General features: G+C 49.7%; 1 protein-coding gene across 1 annotated transcript in view; it reads left to right on the top strand.

Annotated features, from left to right (window-relative positions):
• Positions 1-10,822, top strand: part of WSCD2 (WSC domain containing 2) — a 134,630-nt gene extending 123,808 nt beyond the window's left edge. Inside the window, exon 9 of the mRNA XM_024196260.3 lies at positions 7,386-10,822. Within this exon, the coding sequence (XP_024052028.1) occupies positions 7,386-7,738 (353 nt within the window). The 3' untranslated portion in view covers positions 7,739-10,822. The remainder of the gene's footprint in view (positions 1-7,385) is intronic.
• Positions 10,823-13,573: the final 2,751 nt, after the last annotated feature.

Raw genomic sequence — 13,573 nt, 5'->3', positions numbered from 1 at the left:
CACTAGCGCAAATTTTTCTTTTTTACTACATGTGATTTTTTCCCCCTCAGGGTTGAGGGGGAAAGGCTGGCGAGAAATTTACCAGCTAGTTCTCCAAACTATTCTAACTGCAGAATCGGCCAAGGTCAGCTGTAGGCGTGTTTGGGGCCGTGCGCTTTTGTGGTCCAGTTCTCACTTGGCAGCTCACATTCCAGCCCACTCTCCCTCTCCAGCAATGGAATGAGAGTGGTGAAAATCCCCCCCCCTCCCCCCCGATCTCCTGCTTGGTACCATTAGGTCCCCATAAATTATACGGCTGACCACTCAGGAGGGGGCTACGGCCTGGGGCTGTGGGTTAGGGTGCGGGGGGCGGTGTGAGGGCTCCGGCTGGGGGTGCGGACTCTGGGGATGAGGGGTTTGGGGTGTAGGAGGGTGCTCCAGGCTGGGACCAAGGGGTTCGGATAGCAGGAGGGGGATCAGAGCTGGGGCAGGGGGTTGGGGTGTGGGATGGGTGAGGGCTCCAGCTGGGGGTGTGGGCTCTGGGGTAGGGCTGGGGATGAGGGATTTGGGGTGTAGGAGGGTGCTCCAGGCTGGGACTGAGGGGTTCGGAGGACGGGAGGGGACCAGGGCTGGGGAAGGGGGTTGGGCCATGGGAGTGGGTCGGGGTGCAGGCTCCAGGTGGTGCTTACCTCAAGCAGCATGCGGAGCCCCTGGCTGCAGGAGCCAGAGAGGGGACATGCCGCTTCTTCTGGGAGCCGTGCGGGGCCATGGCAGGGAGGGAGCCTGCCTTAGTCTTGCTGCGCCACCGACCGGACTGTTAGCGGCCTGGTCAGCGGTGCTGACTGGAGCCGCCAGGGTCCCTTTTCGACCGGGAGTTCCCTACACAGGCCTCTCTTTTATATACCCCAAGCCTGATTTTCACATGACCTACAGGTCACACCACCTCCATTTTCCCCACCTGGGGAGGTGAGTGGCTCTTGTCACAGGTGGGGCTGAAGCCCATTTCCCCTTGCAGGGCCCACCACTCTGGTCAACCATCAAAGCACAAGCCTCTACCACATGAAAGGAGTAACTCCATATGTTGGTAGCAGTGGTAGGGCTGTTATCCTGAATGTGGGCCAGCTCCTTGAGGATAACAACCTTTGAACCTTGGTGCAAGTCCCTGCTCTGCGATAGACTAATAACAATAATACCTTGCTCTTATCGAGCACTTTTCATCCATGGATCTCAAAGTGCATTACAAGGGAAGGTCAATCCGATTATCCCCATTCTAGGGATGGGAAAACTGAGGCATAGAGAGGAGAGGTGACTTGCCACCAGGCCAATGGCAGAACCAGGAATAGAACCCAGGGCTCATGGGTCCTAGTCCAGTCTGCTATCCACTGGGCAACACTGCCTATGTAACCATAGGCAACTCACTTAGCCTGTATGTGCCTCAGGTCCCCCTCTGTGCAATGGGGCAAAAAGCCTGGCTCTGCCTCACAGGGATCTTGTGCAATAAATACAGTAACGATTATGAGGCACTCAGATACTGCAGTGAAGGGGGCCAGATAAGTCCCTAAGAGGAAAGGTGGAGGAAGACCCTGCTCACCCTTCTAAGAGGTCTTTTGTCTGGAATGCTACAGAGCCAAAGATTAAAACAAAAGGCCGAGCTGGCATTTCGTTATTTCCCCGTAAGTCCCGAAGGCATGAGGGAGTCCCTTATCAACGCAGCCTCCTGTGCGGCACACACAGCTGTAGCATTGCTCATTCTTCCCACAGCCGTGACCTCCGGGCCTAAGGAAGAGGGAGCGTGGCAAGAGAGAGATGATTAAATTTTCTTTGCTAGCTTAATCCATGGCCTTTCCTCAGCAATGACTGTCAGTTTGGCCACACACAGGCCATTGGTTGTTTTTCTTTCCTGACCGAGCTATTGGCCTTTCTCTTGCCAGTGAGTTAAGGACACCCAACTTATTTCATGTCAGACATGACTTTAATCTCCAGCAGGCTACCAAGGGCACACCATCCTCCTTGGCATTTGCCCTCTGAGCCAGCCCCCAGGAAAGCCTACCTTTAACCCTTCCCCATGGGGCTACATTTATGCATCCAAATCATGTGTCTCTCTATGTAGTGGCAGATCAGGAACTGCAACTGGTACCTTGTTCCCTATCATTAAAAACAAACAAAGGAAAGGCCTATCTGGCTGGATATGAAAATGACCAATAGAAACAGGATCTTCTTGGTTTTTACTTTTCTCATTAGGATCTCTGCATCATTTCCAAGCATTGTATGCTCTATCCACTGCTCTAGCCAAGCATTTTATGCTCTATCTAAGCACTGGTCAGCGCAGACAGACCCTGGTGACTGGATTCCTCTTGTTTTCTGTGTGTCACTCTACTGCATAAACAGCCACGATGCAGGCCTCAGTCACTGCAGCTTCCCTCGCCAACGTGGTTCACCGTCGGCCCCAAGGAGGGAACCCCCCTCAATGGCTGAAAGAGGAGCTCACTCCCCAGGGCCAATCCAGTTCTAAAGGCTGTGAGTGCCAACGGGGAGGGCATTTTAGGCCTCAGATCAGGAAGGGCATTTCAGGACTTGCGTGAAGTGAGCTTAAGTGCTTTCCTGAATCAGTGCCATCGTGCCAACGATGGGGTTTTTCCACCTAGCTCTGAATTAGGTGAATGTGTATTTCACAGCAATACAAGGTGACGTTTTGTACAGCCGAAATCTCTGTGAAAGCCCCTCCGCTGTTTCAAGCTTTGACGTACAAATTCCCCTCTGCCAACAATGGGATTTGACCGAGGCCCTGCTCTGCCCTGAGAAGGTGCTTGGGCCGCACCTGTGGAGATATGTCTGAGTGGGCTAGAACCTGCGATGGTCTGGAAGGGCTTGCTGGACCATAATGGTGATTTTCAATCACTCTTGGAACACTGAGAAGGGTAAGGGGTGACTTGAGCAGACTGTATCGGTTCCTACATGGGGAACAAACATCTAATAATGGGCATGTCAATCTAGCAGACAAAAGTATAATGAGATCCAATGGCTGGAAGTCGAAGCTAGACATATTAGGACTGGAAATAAGGTGCACATGTTTTTAACGGTGGGAGTAATTAATGATTGGTACAATTTACCAAGGGTTGAGGTGGGTTCTGATTGAGATTGGGTGGTTTTCTAAAAGATCGACTCTAGCTCGAACAGGAATTAATTCAGGGAAGTCCTACGGCCTCTGTTATGCAGGAGGTCAGACTAGATGATTGCAGTGCTCCTCTCTGGCTTTACAATCTATGAACCTCTCACTCAGCAAGCGACTTCTATGCCCGTTGAATCGAATGGGCCAGCCTGTGACCTCGGTCACACCGCACCGTGGAACTGGAGTGACCCTGCTCACGGTGTGAGTGGCAGAGGAATCTATATCCACCCATCTAAAGGGAGCTTACTGCTGTGACTAGAATACTAACGCAACTTTCCAAAATGGAAGCACGGCAGCTCCCTGGCTGAGCAAACGCAATGGGCATGTAAGGCACTGTTGGAATGATCTGAGCTACTGCGTGTGAGGGGGACGAGACCTTGCTTGGCCTCCTGGCTGCTGCTGTTGTTGAATACAGCTGCTGGTCCTTTCTTTCCCTCCTGGTTGCAGCTGTGCTTTCCACCAGCCTGGGCTGAAGGCTCTTTAAAATCAGTATTTTGTTCCATGACATTAATTTTATGATATCCCTGGAGTGGTTCCAAAGCAAAGTTTTATGTGATATGATTACACAAGGTGAATTGTCCTGTATCTGTTTAATGAAACAGATACTGTCTTTAATGATTCTTTGGGGAATTAAATACAGCTAAGCTATTAATCAGGCATTGGTTCCTCAAGGAGGACAAGAGGAAGGAGCAGATACCCAGAGCTTTTATGCATCATAAGATACATGTGTATTACAGTTTCAGCAGAATCATAGCTTATTATTGGTGTTTCGTCATCCTTTTTATCACCTGATTTTAATGTGGGGATCAATTAGCAAGAGACCTTGGGAATAATTGAAAGAATTTTAGGAGGGAGCACGTGTAGTCAGCCTAGGGACCAGATGGCTAGTTGAGCTCACTGAGGATATTATCAATCACCAGCCAAAGACCTTTGTGGAACTTTATCGACAGGGCCCATTGTCATTTCTTTCAGAGCCATTTTGCTGAACTACTCCTGGTGTTGAAGATCAGCAAACACCACATTTGGTAACTCTCTCTCTCTCTCTCTCTCTCACACACACACACACACACGGCCCATTTTTATTTACAGTTGTCCAAGGGAAAAATTGAAACTATAAAGTCAACCTCAAAACTCAGTGCTGTGATTAGACAGACTGTTCGCATTCAATTTCAGGAGTGACAGGTGGTAATAGCCACCTTGATTAAACTCAGAGAGCCCAAGTAGCATGAAAAAATGCAGAGTCTAGGCTGATTAAATGCCCGGGGGGAAGGCGGAGGTGGGGGGAAACTTGCAGTGGTTGCCACTGACAGTAAAAGTGAAAAGAAGGCAGGCATTACCTTGCCTCAGGAGCTGAGGTTTCCAGCTCACATGACATTGTTGTCATGGAAATCATACCAGTTCTGTGCACAGAAAGTGAGTCAGCCCCATTGACTTTAGAAGCAAGCAGCAACTCAGCAGAGTTGAGGGAAGCTACAAGGGGGAAAGATACTGGGATACAGAAGAAAAGTATCAGACTTAAAGCCAGTTTTAGGAGATTTTGGTAAAGATCGATCTGGTAAGGTCGGCAAGGTTACGTGATGCATATGACATGCATGAAGTTTGCATGCTGTATGGAAAGACTCCTCCTCAGCAGATGGGCTACAGAGAGTGACTCAACCGTGACTGGAAAAACACGAGGCCATTAACAGCAAGAAAACACAATTTGGACAGGGTAGGAATGTGGGATCAGTTTAGTTCTGTAAGGAGGGCCGTTAAGTTTAGAAACATGACCGTCCAGAGCTGTCAGAGACATGATCAAAAGAGCACCCGTGCCCTCGTTAAAAATACTGCAGCTCTTAAAGCAGTAAAAATCGCACCAAATTATAGAAATGTGGGGCTGGAAGGGACCTGGAGAGTCATCAGATTCAGCCACCTGCGCTGAGGCAGGACCGAATAAACCTAGACTATCCCTGACAGGTGTTTGTTCAACCTGTTCTTAAACACCTCCCATAATGGGGATTCTACAACCTCCCTTGGACGCTTATTCCAGAGCTTAACTACCCTTATAGTTAGAGTTTTCCCAAATACCTAACCTAAATCTCCCTTGCTACAGATTTAGCCCATTACTACATGTCCTACCTTCAGTGGACATGGAGAACAACTGATAACACTCCTCTTTATAACAGCGCTTAATGTATCTGAAGACATATCAGGTCCCCCCTCCGTCTTCTTTTCTCAAGACTCAACATGCCTGGTTTGTTTAACCTTTCCTCGCAGGTCAGGGTTTCTAAACCTGTGGTCAGTTTTGTTGCTCTCCTCTGGACTCTCTCCAGTTTGTCCACATCATTCCAAAAGTGCGGCCCCCAGAATTGGACACAGAACTCCAGCTGAGGCCTCCCCAGTGCCGAGCTAAGTTCCCCCACACATCACCTCCATATTGGTGCACATAACAAAATGAATTCTGCACATGGATGTAAAAAATTGGAGGAAACATTGATGCTGAGTAGAGCAGGACAACTACCTCCCGTGTCTTACATACGACACCCCTGTTAACACACTCCAGAATGGCATTAGCCTTTTTCACAGCTGCATCACACTGCTGCCTCATATTCAGTTTGTGATCCGCTATAACCCCCAGATCCTTTTCAGCAGTACCACCACCGAGCTAATTTTTCCCCAATTTGTAGCTCTGCGTTTGATTTTTCCTTCCTAAGTGAAGCACTTTGCACTTATCTTCATTGAATTTCATCTTATTGATTTCAAATCAATTCTCCAATTTATCAAGGTCATTTTAAATTTGAATCCTGCCCTCCACGGTGCTTTCAACCCACCCTCCCCTTCCAGCTTGGTGTCATCTGCAAATTTTATATCACCTTCATCATCATCATAATTTGCACACTTCTCCTGCCTTCTGTTGAAGATCTCACTGTATTTTACAGTGGGGCCAGGTACAGAGGATTTTCCTATATGCATATGCCAAGATTTTCAAACTGGATAAGGATTTGGATGCCCGATTGCCATTCAAATGAATGCGAATTGGGTATGGAAATCTCAGCCATAGCATGGATCAGATTTTTGCCCCACATCGGAGTGTTCATTAATTATGCCTTGTTACACCCTAGTGAGCCAGGCAAGTATAACCAGTATAATTCATATCCCCTTTTTGCAGAATGGGCTGTGAGACACAGAGAAGGCAGGTCACTGGCCCAAGCTTACACAGTGAGCAAGCCATACCGTGGCACCACTGCTGGTCTCACGTTAAGGCTCGAAGGGAGGTCTGAGCAGCATAAAGCTGACGTTTCAGAGAGTCTGTCCTTCTGTACAGGGGAGCTTCGGTGTGTCCTTCTGGGAAAACGAAAGGAACACAAACTGACTGCAGGAAGGGAGAAAACAAGCCAGGTTATTTGATACCTACATTTCCTGTCAGATCCTCTCTCACACTTGTCCCTCCTCCTTATGCTTGTTGGGGAAGAGAAGCCGACGCATTTCAGACAGGGCTGGGGGAAACGTCCCAGTGCACAGGTCTAAGACCATATGTCCCTTCGTCAGCCTGGGTCAGGGTCAAGAACACAGTCTAGTCTATAACACCGGGTTGATATGTTTATCTCCAGCCTTCCAGATATTTCTGCCCCATCCCCTTGGCATAAGCCTCAGCCCCCTCCAATTCTTTCCCTCGCTGCTGGCTCCAGGACCTCCTCCTCACTGCCCCCAGGATTGGAACAGGCTCCCAGACCCAGTCAATGTGAGTGCCAGTGCTTCCCCCCCACTTCCTAAAGACCTCACCCTGTAATGAAGTCCTGATGTCGTAGCTCCCACGTACATGAATTGCACCCTTCCTGTTTGGACACTTAGACCAAGTCCTGCATGCCTTCCTTGCTTGAGGGCTGGGCTGGATTGACCCATCACTGGGCCCTAGGCAACCACAGGGGTCACAGCGCCACTCAGGTTTGGGTCTTCTCCCCCCAAATTTGGGGCATAGGCACCTGCTTAGTTTGCCTATGCATCAGTCCAGCCCAGCTTGAGAGGTCTCTTTGGCATCCAACAGATCAGGATTTGACCTTTGCTTTGTAATCTCATTGGGTCAGGGGCTGAATTCTTTGTTCTGATAGGGGAATTGTTACTCTTGCAAAGTGCCGCCATATTATTAACGATATTACTAATAGATAGATTGGTAAACAAGAGACCTACATTGTATCTAGTGCCTTCACACATGCTGTGACTGATACGGTTGTTAATGGATTTCCTTTGCTTCTTGCAGAATGGCCAGAGTTCGTCAAAAATTACGCCCCCTGGTGGGCCACTCACACCCTGGACTGGTTGAAGTATGGCAAAAACGTCCTTGTGGTGCACTTTGAGGACCTGAAGCGAGATCTCTTTGTCCAACTGAAGAGGATGGTGAGCCTCCTGGGCACCAGGGTGTTTGAGGACAGACTCTTGTGTGTCGAGGGCCAAAAAGACGGAAACTTTAAGCGCTCTGGGCTGAGGAAACTGGAATATGACCCCTACACGCCCGAGATGAGAAAAACGATCAGCACTTACATTAAAACTGTGGACATGGCTCTGAAACTCAGAAACCTCACAGGGGTCCCAGATGACTATTATCCAAGATGATGAAGATGACGCTTGGGGGAACTGACTCTAACCAGAACAGAAAGGCTTGGTTTTCCCAGCCAGTACCTAGTTCCACCCAGTGGGTGGCTTTCTTTGAATTATCCATCTGCTGCTATTAGCTGTTAATGAATTCCCTGCATGAGAAAAAAGAATGGTCACCAGTCATCGCTGAGAAGATGCCTTGGCAAACACATCAACGAGTCTAAATTCTTTGGGGATTGTGCCCTTGTGAATTGGCGTTTGCGACATGAAAACCTGCACCACTGCTGTCTTTACCGTTTTCTCTCTCCTGTCGCGTGGGGTGCGTTTTCCGTTCTCTGTCAGACTTTACAAAGTGGTGAACAATGCTCAGCAATGGCGGGAAGGAGAAGTAGGCTCCGATTTCCAGTCTGGAACGGGGCTGAACAGAGACATGGCATTTAAAATTTGATCTGATGTTATTTACGGTGATCCATTCATTCCTAATCACGTAACTCTTTATTTATAACCTTCCTTGGGGTTTGGGGGTAACGCTAGTGCTGGAGATTAACAGTAAAACTCACTGTGCATTTCCTGGGCCTAATTCAGCTCGCAGGCCCTGACCCAGCAAGGCGCTTTAGCACATATTTAGCTGTTAGCACGGCTTCTTAACCTGGGGGTCGTGAACCCTGAGTGTCAGGGGTCACGACCTCCTTGATTTTCTTAGATCACTAAGTAGGAGGGAAGTCCTGACCGAATGGGATGGGCATCGGGGGGAGAGGAGTATGGAAGAGGCTGAGAACCACGGACTTCAGGCACCTGCTTAACTGTAAACATGGGAACAGTCCCATTGGGCCTACTCCACTACTCCCATGCTCAAAGTTAAGCACGTGCCTAAGCCCTTTGCTGGATCAGGGATACGGTTACATGAGTCTAAATCTGAGGAACAACACTGGAGTCACTGGAGTTACACTGGCTTAAAGACGAGCCAACGTGCCCCATCCCCCACCTACATCCCAGCTGTATTGTCCTCCCCACCTCCTCCTGGCTAAGGCCTTGCATGTCCCGGCTGATGCTGATCATCTCTCCCATCACTTGGCTTTGGCAGCAGATGCGGCCGGGCCTGGACAGGCTCCTGCACTGGCAGCCGACATTCTTGTCACAGAATCCCAGACAGGGCCATTATCTTTAGACAAATATTTGCTGCTTCATCGGTGCAAGGTCACCAGAAGCCGCTTCCATTTGCCCTCCTCGCAGACGCCAGCTCTCTCCTCTGGCAAGCCAAGGTCTCCCTCAAGCGCTCACAGCTGACCCATCCCCTGGTGCTGACAATCACCCACGGGCGGGGAAGTAGTTGCAGGGGCTGCATAGCACTGAAGCTGTCAGGCTGATTAGATCCCCCTGCTTGCTCATTTGACATCCGTTGCCTCTGAACATTGGAACAGAAAGAAGGAGAGGAAAAAACGATGCTCAAGAGGGAGAGGTGGAGGGCTGGGTCCTCCATCCCTGCCCTCCAAAGCACATAAGCCATGAAGCAGGGGTAACGTCACCGTCCTTTGGAGGATTACAAATGAGCGAATGGTTTTGGGGCTGGGCACCAAGTGCTAGAGAGCTGTTGAATTTAGATCTGAGCCTCACGTCAACCAGAGTCGGGGGTCCCCAGATTTGAGGTTCCAGTTAAGTGTGTCCAAGCTGTGAAGTCTGGATCTAGCTCTGAATCCAAACTCGCTCGAAATTCAAGGGGGAGGGATGGTTCAGGCCCCAGTGTCCGGATTGGGCTGATCTACGCTTATCATGCATCAGGTACCCATCTGGCTCGGGCTCCACGGCATAGCAACAGCAGACTGGATGCGGCCCTTAGTTAGCTGAATTGTCATTGAAAATCTTGCAGCTGAGTAGCTCCTACTCTAGCCGTTCGCAGCCTTTTAAAAAGCCCTTTGTCTCTGGAGAGGCAACAAGGAGGCTTTCGGCATCAACGGGATAAGAGCAGCCGTTCTTACTCAGCCTGCTTGACCCTCCTTCGCTCCCACTCCTCCCCAAGCCTGCTGCTCTGCGGAGAAGGGCTGAACACCCACCTCGGAAAGGAGTTCGCTGTCGCTCCTCCAACCTGTCATTTGTTCTGCAACAAGGATGTTGCCCCGTTTTCCATCGGCCGTTACCGTGCCCTTGTGCACAAGAGAACGAGGAGAGGGCTGCAGGGGTTTAGGGAGAGAATCCCGAGGCGGAGCTGTTTAGATGGCTAAAATCAGGAACGAATTACTCCAGCTGGAAACAATTCAGGACCACTCCCCGCAACCCGCCTCCACCCCCACTCAGACACTCACCCATGCCCACACCAAGAGGGGGCGGTGACAGACACTCTGTAGCCTCTGAGTTCTTGCTGCGAAAAAAAGGAGTCAAATCCCAAAGGATTTGTGTGTATTTCAGTAAGGGATCATTTTGCAAAGCCGACGTTCCTAGCTGCCTGTGGTCCCACAGCAAATTCCAAACTGCCGGTTCATTCCCGGATCAATGCTTCACCGCAGTCCAGTTCCCCCACCCCGCCAACATCAGCCGCGAGTCCCCTTTGGGTGTAGACGCAAAAGCCATATATCGTACTCAGCCATTTTCCTATAGTTAGTTACTTGACAGTTGGCTTCTATCTTGATCTCGATAGAAATAAGTGCACAGTTCTATAGATATCTCTATATTCCAGGAAAGCAAAGCAAACTACATTGAGAAGAGGAAAAAATTAAAGAAATATATTTTTTTAACATGTCTGTGGAAAAGACATAGCCAAATGGAAAATTACAGCAACACCAGGGCTGCGGGGTTTGCTTTCATTGGGGTTTTTTTTTCCTTCCTGATTTCTCTTTTCTTTGGCTGTTTGGTCATCTAGGTGCAAGCAGAAGCCTTCGCTCACAGGCCGGGTCTCATCTCTGAATGTATTTTGTAAGGAGTAGCTACAGTGTTTTTAACTCTTTCTTTAGCCAATCATTTGAGGCTTTCTAGGAGATCAGACGCCTGTGTCCTGATAGAGAAAGCAATCTGGTTTTCCTTTCCTTCGTTTGTGGCAGTCCCGGGGCTGCCAACCTCTGTCAGAGCAATCCTCAGGTTAACGCCTATTAAACGAGAGTTTTGTTGATATTCTGCAGTGTGCTGGCATGTGTTTCGCAGAGCAGCTCGACACACACAGACTCGAGCCCAGGGACACAGAGATGTCACCCACCAAGACAGCTCAAAGGCAGCTGTCAGGCACGGACGATATTGCCCCCAAAATGGGCTAGGTGCTTCCCAGAGCAAATCCACAGATGTGACATGGTTTCCTGACCAAAGAGCTGACAATCCCATCGGTGACGAAAGCAGCGAAGAGGAGGGGATGCAGCAACCGGGGGAAAGCAGGGAGCAACAGGGGATGGAGCAAAGGGCCAGGGTTACAGGCGTGCGCTCCCGTGCCTATAGAAACCTGGGGAAATCACAATGTTATTGCTATATTTATGCCTCTTGCGGGAGACACAAAATAAGTGGCGCTTTAGGAAGGCTCTGAATGAGAAAAAAAGGGAGGGATTGGTCAGGATATTACATGTGCAAGGGGCAAAGGCATGGGACTGGGAGAAAAATTCACACACACACACACACACACACACACACTGCAGGTTAAAAGCCCCCAAAGACAGGCCCCTTGAGTTTTCCCGTGCAAACACAAACCATCTGGTGAAGTTCAAGGAGGCGTTACCTTAGTGGGACCCAGACCCAGAATCTCCCCAGTTTTGCCAGCCTTGGGGCAAGCACTCTGCTCCTCGGGTGGCGATGCAAACAGAACAATCCCTTTCTCCCACGGGAGCGTTCTGCCCTTCGTTATGGACCCAACGGGCCAAGTTCAAGAGCAGATCAGTTCTGCTGCCATGAGCAGATGCTGCTCAGAACAAACTGCCAGAGCAACGAATTCTAACAGGGGCCGCCAGGAGACGGCAGAGTGAAAGCAAAGGTAACACCTTCCTATATACTAAAACCAGAGCGAAAATGCCAGGCTGGCATCTAGCATCGAAGCCCGCATGTGTAGTTGGAAAAGAGAAAAAAAGGACAAGCTGGAGAGCTGACAGCATAGCCCTAAGCTGGCAGCCAGAGAAATCTTCTCCAGGCTGACCGGAAGGAAATCTGTAGACAGCAGCTCCATACAGAGCCATGTGAAGGCAGATGTCGACACCCGAAAGTCGACAAAACAAAAATCGCCAAAGGGTGTTCACACGTGCTCCCTCTGTCGGCGGATCATGGCCACGTTGGGGGCCCCATCGTCGACAGTGTGAGCAATGCACTGTGGGTATGTATCCCACAATGCAGTGTTGGGGGAAGGCGGAGCTGATTGCTGCGCATCTGGGGAGGATTCCCTCCGAGTTCTCCCACAGCCTCCTCATCTGCGGGGAGCAGCATCCAGAGCTGCTCTGGGAGCTCTCCGTGCTGAGGAATGTCAAAGCAGCGCAGGAGTCAGGTCCCTCCCCCCCTCTGCCTCCCTGCAGCAGCGGTCTGCCTGCCGCTGTGCAGGGCACAACAGGAGCCCTCCATGATTTGCTCTTTGTTCCCCAAAGGGAGCAGCGCACTCAGCTGTCAGATACTTCCCGCAACTCGGAAAGGGGAGGAGCGCATGCCTGCGGGGCAGCAGAGATCAAACCAGTGAGCAGAGCGGTCACGGCAGGCATTGTGGGATACTGGGGGAAGCCAGTTCTGTCGACAAAACAAACAGCAGAGTCTGCACTGGTTCTTTGTCTACAATAAAGGGAGGGGGAAAGAAAAAAGTCTCTCGGAGGGGTGGAAGTGTTTTGTCGCCGAACCCGGGTGTTTTTCCTGACAAAAGTCTCATTGCAGTGTGTACGCTCCCACTGTCCTGTTGCCAAAAGGCAGTTCTGGGTGCCAAAACTTGGTAGTATAGACAAAGCCTGAGTGAAAGGCTAAGTGCTAGTAGTCACTGAATTTCCGGAGCAGCAGGAGTGACTGGTACGCTTGAGACGCTACTTGCGATACCGGGATCATTCTAACTCACTGGAAAACAATATTCCAATGCTTCCAGAGTTTGTGCAATCTAGTAACTCACCAGCGGGCTTCTGTTGAGTTCTATGGACAGAGCAGACTTAGTTGCCGTGGCTGCTGGAGACATGGCATCCAAGCTACTAGTAATACATAAGGCACTATAGTAGGGGGAAAAGCATCGTCTAAAAGGTCATCCTGCATACAAGGTGACACCAACGTTCCCCACCTCACCCTCTCCCGAGTAGTCCTGCACACCCGTGTTTGTAGATTCCTGTGGTAGATGGGCATCAACATCATCCAAATTATAACAACTAATTACTTGAGCCTCACAAGCCCCTTAGGCTTGGAGAAGCTCTCAAGAGTTGTGATGAACAGCTCAGCTTCTAGAGTAGACACATTGCACCAGGAAACTCACGAGAATCAGCTTTCGGGTCACGTTTTTGGTCCGTCTTGTTAGGCTGAAAATACCATAAGAACAGCTTTTCCTTGCATTACTTTGACACCTCGCACCTCCAAACTCAGGTTTGCAACAAAACCCTAATTCAGGCGAGTGTTGTGTGATGTCCAATTGCACCACAAAAGTTCTGCTGAGCTTTAATCTGTGGATGAAACGTTGCCTAGATTCAAGGATGGGTGCATTACGAGTGTATAAAACTCATTGGCTAGAGAGATAAACCGCCTCTTTTTCCTGGCAAAATATGCCTGCTTTTATTTTTGGCACAAAATATTGTCCAGTTTGTGTTAGCGGAGAGCGCTGAGCAAAAGAAGAGTTAAGTTTTACAGACTTCAGTGCCGCAGGTCTTTGAACAGGCAGAGAAGGTTAGCACAACACATTAGGTCAGTCACAAAGTTCTCTCTGTCCATACTGTATAG

This window comes from Terrapene carolina, unplaced genomic scaffold, assembly GCF_002925995.2.
Source record: "Terrapene carolina triunguis isolate 2854851 unplaced genomic scaffold, T_m_triunguis-2.0 Scaffold234, whole genome shotgun sequence".
NCBI lineage: Eukaryota > Metazoa > Chordata > Testudines > Emydidae > Terrapene > Terrapene triunguis.
Note: the sequence above shows the minus strand (reverse complement) of the source record. Positions and strands in the feature narration are given on the sequence as shown.